The sequence below is a fragment of the Antedon bifida genome, chromosome 5, assembly GCF_963402885.1.
Source record: "Antedon bifida chromosome 5, ecAntBifi1.1, whole genome shotgun sequence".
Classification (NCBI taxonomy): domain Eukaryota; kingdom Metazoa; phylum Echinodermata; class Crinoidea; order Comatulida; family Antedonidae; genus Antedon; species Antedon bifida.
Window position 1 is genome coordinate 14,029,785 of NC_136230.1, and position 11,183 is coordinate 14,040,967.

At 32.6% G+C, this 11,183-nt stretch overlaps 1 protein-coding gene across 1 annotated transcript; it reads left to right on the top strand.

Annotated features, from left to right (window-relative positions):
• Nucleotides 1-1,042: 1,042 nt before the first annotated feature.
• Nucleotides 1,043-9,534, top strand: LOC144843357 (organic cation transporter protein-like). The gene is given in 10 exon segments (XM_078700148.1): nt 1,043-1,466; nt 4,481-4,584; nt 5,111-5,265; nt 5,841-5,863; nt 5,865-6,013; nt 6,460-6,589; nt 7,163-7,248; nt 7,747-7,955; nt 8,838-8,946; nt 9,321-9,534. Coding segments are annotated over 10 exon segments (1,590 nt in total). The 5' UTR covers nt 1,043-1,055.
• The last annotated feature ends 1,649 nt before the right edge of the window (nt 9,535-11,183 follow it).

The following is an 11,183-nucleotide window of genomic DNA, read 5'->3' on the forward strand; positions in this document are numbered from 1 at the left end:
ATCAATAGACGAATATAGGCTATATTCAATATAGCCTATATTCGTCTATTGATCCTTCTAATATAAGTTGTCAACATAAAGTACCGGCACAAACATTTCTTTTATTTTACGATCTATAAATTTATATTATAACTTAACTTAACATACGAATGAACAGTAATCTTTTACTTAACCACCATCAGATAAATATGGATACTGTAGGTAATAGGTCTATACTGTATTCATTTCGGCAAAAGACTTTTATTTTATAATACGGTCGCGTATAGTCTGAACTACGCGCGACTTTATGAAATGTTATGATTATAAATTCGACACCAGATATTTTCCAATACAGCACTGGTTTTAGGGTCAACTTTCTATAGAGCTTTACCTTTTAAAATGCACACAATAAATGTCCTAAAACGTTGCCGGCCATTTTGAGCATTTCAAATTATCATTTCATTTCCGTCTTGTTAGCGTCACGCTCGTATTATGCACGGCGTACAAAACATACTTAACGAGGCCATTTTTTATGAACTAAAACGAAACACGACATGTAATTTAAACTAATAATTCGTGCGATTACAGCGCCTCAGATGCAAAAAGGTGACAATGAACATTATAGATGTACAATTTTTTTCCGATTAGTTGTTCCGAAAAATCATCATATTGCAAACTTATTTTTAGGATAGAGGATAATAATCATATTTCCATCACCGCATTTATAGGTTCTATACAGCGATTTGGCTTAAACTTGGTAAAAAGAATAACACATGACGTCTTATACGTATAATTCAAGCTTAACAGACACAGACTGGAACGCCCACTCACTGGAAATATTAATAAACAAACAATAACTACTACAAACTTGTGGATCAAGTCTAGCGAATCACCTAACCGTACAATGTACACACGCAACAATAGTGGACTAATCGTACACAGCATAAAGTTTCATTAGCTGGTCTAACTTATAAAAGGATGGTGGCTTCCAATTGGCCAGTGCGGTGCAGTCCTCTCCTACTCCAGAGTTTTATTCATTTTATATAGTTACATTGATATCAACTTCGTTTTACAATATGGATTTTGACGATGTTCTAAAACTTCTTGGCGACTTCGGTCGATATCAGAAGCGACAGTATGCCATGGTTTGCCTAATCGTCATTCCTGTTGCAATACATAGCCTATCGCATGTGTTTATCTCCGCTAAAACAGATCACTGGTGTGTCGTACCGGAGTTACAAAACTTTAATTGTACAAACAGTGATTCAGTCGAAATAGAAGCATGTATCCAGATAAAACAAAACTTAGGAAGACCTAAAGATGATGTAAATACAATACCAAACGAAGCACAATGCTGGATGTATACGAGCGAAGACATCACGGAAGCACTTTTTACAAACAACGTATCTCGAGAACTTGACATTACATTGTGTACAAATGGATGGGAATACGATACCTCTCAGTACAAGTCAACTATCATCCAAGAGGTAAAGTCAAATACAGTATAGATAGTTACGTAAACATCTAAAATAGTCCCATGTTATGATATGCTATAATATGATACCGTAATGTTGGTAAAAGTCTCAAAACTATCTTGCTTCAGCACTAGTGGAATGAGGTGATAGAAACCATCTCACCACCACTAACCACTGGAATCGCATTGGCTCGAACCCGTGTATTGAGCTTCGAACATTTATCTTATATTTTATATAATTAATTTCAAGCTGGAACTTTTATTTAATTTGCGGTCAACTAAAGGTCCAATTCTATAGATGTTCTGACCTTGGCCCCAAGCATAGCTCAGTCGCGCACCTACGGTATCTTCTATTGAAAATCGTCGCCCACCACGGTCTTAGTGTATTTCAAATTATATTCTTTTATATATTTTAATACAATTAATCGATATCGTAATTGGTTGCTAATAAAGGTTCAAATGTTTCTCAAATACGAACCCCTAAAAGAAGAATTGTTTCTTTTTGTAATACAAGTTCCTAGAGACACCGTGTCGAACCAGGGAGATACCTCTCCAAACAATGGTTAGAGAGCACATTATCAAACCCATCCTTTAACTACAAAATTATCACAGAATTGGCGTTTTGTTAAGTTGAGAAAAATATTCCAGTGAGGGTTAAATGTCGACATTTTGTAGGAGAGAATTTTAAGAGATATTGTACGCGTTGATGTTATAGCTGAATGGCATACGGTGGTAGAAATTCACACTTTTCTGATTGTTGATCAATATGACAGTTTGTCTTTCTGTGTGGTACTGCAAGGACTGTATTATGGGGCTGGGAACAGGATTGCTGGGACAGAATCTCCACTCACGCTCACGGAGGTTCAACTGTATTAACCATTTAAAAAAAGAAATGATTAGATGGTCACTTTATCATGCACGATTGAGTGTGATGCTTTCGTGTTACACTTTGTAGTATAGGATAAGTATAAATTGCAACGTTATATTGTCAGTATTATACAATAACATCTTTCATGAAATGTTTATTAAAATGAATGAGTCCATGACTCTAATTTTTATGATAGTAGGCCAAATGGTATAAAATTTATAGATATTAAAATTAAAAATTAATATTTGTTAAAATATCGAATAATAGTCATAAACTTGGCGCATACTTAGTTACTTACAAAACAAGACATTTCAATTCCTTATAAATGCTTTGTGAGTATAAATAATGCCGGCGCCATCCATTGAACTTAAATTACCACAACTCCAAACATTTCGTTTTAAATTCAAATGACACAAAAAAAGAAACGTATCTTAAAATTATGCTGTATCAACCCTTTTTAATCAGGTAATCTTTAAAGAGTTGTTAGATAGTACATCAAACTTAATTTAGGTTTACCGAAAACCAAACTAAGTGGGTCAGGGTTATCAAATCTACGGTGGCCTGTAAGTGTCACGGCAACTTTTAAAAAATATCACGGCAATTTACAAAAAAAGCCACAGCAATTTAAAAAAAGCCACAGCAATTTAAAAAAAAGCCACGGCAACTTTAATATAAAACATCACGGCAACTTAAAAATAAAACACATAAATTCAACAAAAATACCACGGCAACTTAAAAATGAAACACCCTGGCTTTTAAAAAAAATTGCCGTGGTTTATTTTGTAAATTGCCACCCTACACGCCACGATCGAAAGTATATTCAATGAGTGTTCGCTCTACTTATAATGACGTCTTAATGATTGTGGTGGTGATTTTTCCCCCTTTGTTTGTTATTACGTTGGTAGGTGACATTGTTAGAGCTCATGAAGACACTGAATAAAATTTCAAAGTAGCCTACTGCACATAATATATATAATCGTAAAGAGCAAATGATGCATGTGATACGATTATAACGAGTCACACAAATCAAAGTTAACTAAACGAATACCATGCACAGTTGTAGAATCACTAGTCCATAAGAAATTCGGCGAATCTCGGTTCGCCTGAGAAGCTGGTTCATCCTGAATCTGGACGTTGACTAGATCATTATCAATAATATAACTTTCCAGGGCAACCTATATGTAGTGCTTTCGAAGCTGGAAATGGGGTATCACGACATGTCCACCATCGTATTTGGTAGGCCTACTTGTGAAATGTTAATTTACTAAGAGCATGGATAGAATACTTATTTTCTCCATTCTAGGAGAAAGTGGAGCTCTATAGCATTCCTGGTAGTGTAATCGGTCTAATTGCACATATTTAGTTCAGACAGGAGGTGGCGCCGTTGTGAAGTAACTCATCCAGGGATTCTCTACGTGCAAATTATTGCAATTGAAATACTGCAATTTTGGCAATTCTTCAGTAAGATTTCTCTTTCGATACGTCTCTCTCTTTCGGACAATTTACTTCAACATAGCGGCGGTATGACGACCAAGTACAGAGATCACGTCTAGCATGAGTTGGCTGTGGACGCTAATACATTATAATAAATCGTGATACACAAACTGCGGAAACCCCAATGGTTTATGTTATGATTATAATACATACTCTCTAACGCAACTAAATAAGGGTTACAGTTTATACAATTTAATATTATTCCCCTTTGTAATCTAAGTGTATGTTGTTGTGCACTTTAACAAAGAATTACTTTTTGCTGTGGTTAGGAAAGACGACGATCGGCACAAAATAAGTCGAATACTAATGCCTTATTCAGAATGTTTGAATAAATAAAATACGAAAGTTGAAAGATAGTTACAAGAAAGAGATAATAAACATATATAAGGATCATTTATTATTAATATTTTGTTTGTATATGCTGTACAGCTCACTGCATGTTTATTAAATCATTTACAGTATCAAATTTTGTAATGAAAATGTATAAACAAGAAGGTTATCATATTATTACCAAACAGTGTTTAACGACGTCGATATTACGAAGGCCTGTAATTACCGTGGCTTTTTTTGTAAATTGCCCAGACATTTTTCCGTAACATTTTCTTTTAGTTTATCATTTGTAAACCATTATCTTGATTTTACCAGTTTTTGTTTTTTAATTTCAGTTTGATCTTGTCTGTGAAAAGGCCGCAAAGCCATCGCTTTCACAGTCAATTTTTTTTGTTGGAACACTAGTTGGTTCACTTGTTTTTGGAGCTTTAGCGGACAAGTAAGTATTTTGGCATTTCCTAACTGAACAGACGACCGGCGACGTATTGGTCTGTCCATGGAGCTATAAAATTGCTCCATGGTCTGTCTGTTGTTTTTAAATGTAGGGGTATATGTAGTTAGTAGATTTTGATGAATGGTCTTACTTATATATTATCATTGCGAAATTCATATGTCAAATGTATTTGCAACTAAACGCTTAATTAATAGAACATTCCAATTATTTATTGTTTTGTGTTGTTATATGAGCTAAACAGCGAATGTTGTAACCGTACACATAATTTCCATTGAATTGCTCTATAATCAAAATCACAGTTCGCATATGTACCGACTCAAATTATCTTTCATATACTAAACCACTCTTTCGTGACTTAAAAACCTCAAATATCTTTGACATAAACAAATTACAGACATCCCTTTTCATATATCGACTTACTAATAAAATAATTCTTTCAATGACACTGTATTTGGGATTATGATTTATTACATGATACAAATATGCATTTTTGTTTTAATTTTCTTCATAGGTTTGGTAGGAAACCTGTTTTGTTTTTAGCTGTAGGCTTACAGTGTGGCTCTGGAATATTAACTTCCTTTGTGAAATCGTTTGCTGCTTACACGGCGTTGCGATTCATCACGGCGGCAGCAAACATTGCTGTTTTCATCACTGCCTTTGTTATAGGTAGGGTATTTCAATCTTTAGGCCTAATTTGAGTTATAATGCATCATGCTCAAGGGCGGTTTCTAGATGTTTCTAATTGAACCCAGCTCCATATATACATATAAAGCAACCGATATTCCCAGATTCTTATCAAAGCTCTAACCGTTGTTTAACTTCGGTGACTTAACGAGAACCGGTGTTTCAACGTGGATAGGCCGTATGCCTACATACATTATGCTTTATATATATATATATATATAAACAATATATATATATATATATATAAACAATAGTTACTTTATTGCCGGAGCAAACCTTTAAAACTGTAATGTTAGTATACTAAATGCCAATTTACAAGAACAAACGTTAACGGTAAGCGGAAAACAAAATTAGCATATATAGAATCTATGTTATTTCGTATGACATTTACAAAACAAGGAGCGATTGAGTGGAAACCCGCTCATGATAGATACAAATTCTACGTGGTACGGTTTTCCACCTACCATTATCCGCTCGGATCGTCTGTATAAATTGGCCTTAACCTGTAATGATACACTATTAAGGTATTTATTTTTGTTCATATTGAATCTCTTTAGGTACTGAGACTGTCGGTGTTTCCAATTAAACGAACATATGCTGGACTTGTTATCTAATTCTTCTTTGCATTTGGTCTAATAATCATGGCAGGACTTGCATACTTTATCCGTGAATGGCGAACTTTACAGCTTGTGGCTAGTGTACCTGGGCTATTATATTTTCTTTATATACCGTAAGAGAAAGTTCCAACACTGTATAAATACCGTAACACTTTTTGCATATTTTATTTTATTGTTTTATTGTCAAATATTCAAGTCCATAACAGGAGTTTTGCCTTTCCTTTTGTAATTATTATAAAGAATACAACACAAAGAGCGAAAGGAAATTGAAGTGATGTAACACTTTTGTTTTCATTCATTTATTCGGCATAAACGATAAACAGTGTGACCAGTGTAATGGTAAAACCTGTATGAAAATGTTAAAAGCTATCAAATACGATACATTAACAAATACATCATTGTTTTGTTAAACTAAAATAATTTTCTATATAATGTTTTAACATTATAGTCCTAATAAAAAATTATTTTAGTTTTTTTAACAAAACAATAATTAATGCATTCGCTTAAATTCTTGACCGATATTACTCTCTTTAAATACAAATAATCTCTCTTTTTCAAGATTTTTCCCAGAATCAGCACGGTGGCTGATTTCTCAAAAAAGATATGATGAAGCAAAGAAGATAACTGAGAAGGCAGCAACTGTAAACAACGTTAATTTGCCAACAGATTTTCACTTTTCTGAACACATGGTACGTATAATAGTTATTACATATAATCAGGTATATGAAACGTTATTGAATATTTCTTAATTTTAAAACAATGATTGTTTATAATATTGAAAATTTCCAGTAATAATAATATTCATTCGCATACAAGATACAAAATGTTTTTTATTGGTTTTTCCTAATGGTAAAACAATTACAATATACAGAGGTTTCAACAACGAACGGATTTAAAGATGCATAGATAAATTACAAACCACCAGAGTTGAATACTGAAATTAATTTATAAACGGTGAAGATGTATTATGTATCTTATCCCGTATCTTTTTAAAAGTCAACATGGGCACATTTATCTTATTTCTTGGTTCTGGTATTCCTTGATAGACAAATGATACAAATTTGAAGATAAAAATGTATACACCTACACACGAAACAAGGGTATTTCCTTAAGTTATCAACAGCAAAAGAAATGTATGTTTCCTTAAATGAAAACGCACCTTTCTATTTTGAGGTAAGCTTCTTAGATATTTTGACTAGGATGTAATTATTTTTAAGTTATAACATTTCTTCTATTCACTTGCTGAACTTTTATATTTTCAGGGTAAACCATCTTCACTCATGTCGTTTCTTGATTTATTTAGACCATGGCCAGTTTGTAAGCGAACATTTAATGTTATGTTATGCTGGTAAGTTATGCTTATAGTATGTTTTACCTGATGTGTACGACTAAACGTCTACACAAGCAAACGTTTCATTTTGTTTACTGCATGGTGACAAAAACTTAAGGAACCTCAGGAAACTTCTGAAAAATAAAAGTTTGTCTCCACTTCCCTAAAGCATATTCTACACTAGCATAATTTACTTAACAATTTGGAGATGGTTTGTGCCTGTTGGACACTAGTTACTGGAGGTTTTTGGCGACCTAACTTCTGCAAACTAAATAGTTTTCAGAACAGACATTGGAAAACTTCCTTTGTCAAACTCAAAATTGGCAAACTAAAGCTGTCTAATACCTTAGCATCTACCATTGTTTGGAGAAGTTTGTTGCCTGCTGTTACTGGAGTCTGTCATTTTGCAGGCCTTCTTCAAACTTCTTTAAACGATGGTAACGATCAATACCGTGACTATTTTTAATAATAATAATAATTGTTTAAATATTTAAATATTGTTTTTTTTTTTTAAAGGATTGCTGTTAATATCTCTTACTTTGGCCTCTCTCTGAGTACTTCTGACTTTGGCGTTAATCATTACATATCTTTTCTTGTATCTGGTGCTACCGAGATACCAGCCTATGCATTGAGTATTGTAGCTCTGGACTATTTTGGACGCAGACGATCTTTATCAGCAACATTGTTACTCGGTGGCGTTGCTTGTTTACTGACTATTTTTATTCGTAAGTAAACAACAACACCAAAAATAATAATGATAATAACAATAATAAAGTAATATATAATCCTCCATATTTCCAATCAAATGCTCATAGCTGCAGTACATACATGTATAAAACCATTTATATTAAAAACTAGTGATACTGCAGTAATTACAACTGTTTGTTTAAAGGATTTGGTATTTTCTCCCATAGTCTAGGAAAGGAAACAAATACAGAAGTATGAAAAGTATTGCCTTTCGAATTCCAACGTAAAAGCTTACCCGGACACCTTTCACTAGTTATACTACATATATACTACATTATTATAAGAATGAGGACGGTAACATTTCAACACATTAAGTCCTAATAGAAGTCTATGTAATTTTAAAAAGTCATCAATAGATAATAATTAAAGCAATTTCAATCTATAAAAATAAGATGTGTCCCAGGAACCTTCCTTTCTAAACATCATTATCCTTGTTGCTTTCCTTTGTATACTTTCTATTCTATTAATATGAGACTTCTCAAATTATGCCTAAATTAAACAACAACATTTTTGTACGCGGTAAACTGTTCCATATAACATTCTCTAGCTGTCTAAAGTATGTCTGATGGAACTCTAAGCAGTATAGTATCATCTCATGATTTAAGTGAGCAAGCTGGTTGATATGATACAAGATTCTACTCAAATAATAATGTTGAGCAATATTCTGTCGTGCTTTAAATGTTGTGCGATGAACTGGTAGCCAATGAAGAAGATCTATGAATTAAAAGTTCATCTTAATTATTGGTGATTCGTACTAGAATCACCTATTGATTTTTTATGAATAAATATAGTAAGACATCACTGTGTTTTGTTTATACCAATAATTGACTTTGTAATATATTTGTTATTTTTTTGAAAAGCAATGGGAATAGGACGACTGACAGTAGCGATGGTAGGAAAGTTTGGAGTAACCGCTGCATTCGGTATTATATTTTTCTATACTGCAGAGCTGTATCCAACTAATATACGGTTAGAAATATAATATTCTTCTATTTAGTGGTTATATCTAGTCTAGTTCAATTGATAAAAGTTAAATACTGTGTTAAACGAGCAACTGTAATATTATAATAATTAGAATTGTATATTCGACGTTATGGTGGTGAGGACTTAAAGCACATCATCTTTTTACTCCCCTATTCAAAATCATCCAACTCATACAGAATAAAACAATGATTCTCGCCCTTATTTTATGTTGATATTGTTATAATCTTATTAGTCCTTTTTTACTGTAATGTTGATTTGAGTTGAGTTGAGTTCTTCTCTCAATTATGATGATGATTGCGTTATTGAATAAATGTATCTAGTTGTCAAACTAATCGGCTTCTTTATTCATTTGGCAATAGGTCAGTTGCTGTTGGTATTTGTTCAACATCTGGTCGGATTGGAGCCATCCTATCACCATATATCCTCCACCTGTCAAGGTATTGGGCACCACTTGCGATGTTAACATTCAGTGTATTAGCTATTTCATCTGGAGTACTTGTTTTACTTTTACCCGAAACTGCCAATAAAAAGTTACCAGATACAATGGATGAAGTCATACAACTTAAAATGTAAGAGTTTGTTTACAAATGTTTAAAGAGTTGCATTTAGAATGTGAAAATATACCGCAGTCATTGGTACATAATGGATTCAGTAAGACGTTTTATATATTATCGTATTATGATTATTATGTGTAATTCTTTGTTTTGTGTTATTACAAAGTTAATATTTGCATAACTCGTTGTCTGCGCATCTGCTAGTAAGCGCATTCTGCTTTGGTAGGCCTCTCTGTGTTTGTGGTTCATCTTCTTTCTAATTTTACAGCATCGTTTGGATAAGAGGAGTGAACCCTGGTTTAGACGTATGTTACAAGAATACGATCACTTTTGAATATCATGGTCTGAACAAACATGTTAAATCGTAAAATAGCTATTTTAGTTTAAACTAACCAGCCGTACCCTGGGTGTATTTGCATAACTTAAACACGTATTTCTTTCACTTTATTTACTACACTTTTTAATGTCCATTATTGATAATATTAACGTTTTATATTTTATCTTCAGATCTGTGACAAAATTATCGTCAGTGTAATTAGAAGAAAAAGAAGCTATAACACAAGCCACATTGATATCATGAGAAAGGCTTACACGACGTACCGTGAGAGACTTCCGTAACAACGTCGCTTGCACTGATGTACTGCCAGACACAAAAGATTTGTTTAATGTACCGGTACTTTTATCTTTTCTAGATAATATAACGATAACATTTATATCCCACAGAACCATTGAAAAATCTTATAATAGGTAACTAAACGCATTTCACCAACTAGTTGTAAGTTATTCACAGGATTTAAGTTTAGACTTATTTCTAACGTTCGGATAACATGAGAATAGGCAAAATATATTTTTAGAAATTGAAATTTCAAATTTATAAAAACGTATCTAGAGTATTGGGAAATTAATAACATTTTCCATGTTATTTCTAATTTTAGTTACTTTTTAATGTTTTATTGATAGACAAATAAATAAATTGGAAACACAATATTTGAAAAAATAATCACACAATCTTTTATTTGACTTTGAGGCCATTTCGTAGTTGTAATAAAGTTAATCACTTCCGTAGTAAAAAAAAACAATGTTTTTCTTTCAAAAATACAAAATAAAAAGTTAAAAATTCAACCTAAACCCCATTGAATTCCATCCAAATTGACTATTTTTTGCATTTTTGTGTGAAATGAATAACTATTATGTGACATTAAAATGGCATGTTCAACAAAGCATTACAAAATAAAATCAGGGTGACAATATATCTTTAAAGAGATGAATCGTGCAGAAAATAGAACTTATATTTTTTGTGATTATTAATTAAGGCAAACTTTGAGAAGCAATTGTCAGTAATAAAGTGTATTTGTTGTATATCATGTGTTTATATATCTAACAGCAGGGCCTACCCACACTCACAGTAATAAAGTTTATTTGTATATGTGTTTATATATCCAACAGTACCTACACTCACAGTAATACATTTACGATTCAAATGGCGACCAGAAACGGTTAATACGAATTTACAATATTGTACTAAAGGTTTTAGGTTTATCCCCAATGACCCATAAATTTACCTACTTGTGTTAAAACCAAAGAATTATACTGAGACTGAGAGATTGGAATGTTCCATTCATCGCAAATCAATACATTTGTATAAACGTATATTAAATCTATCAAAAT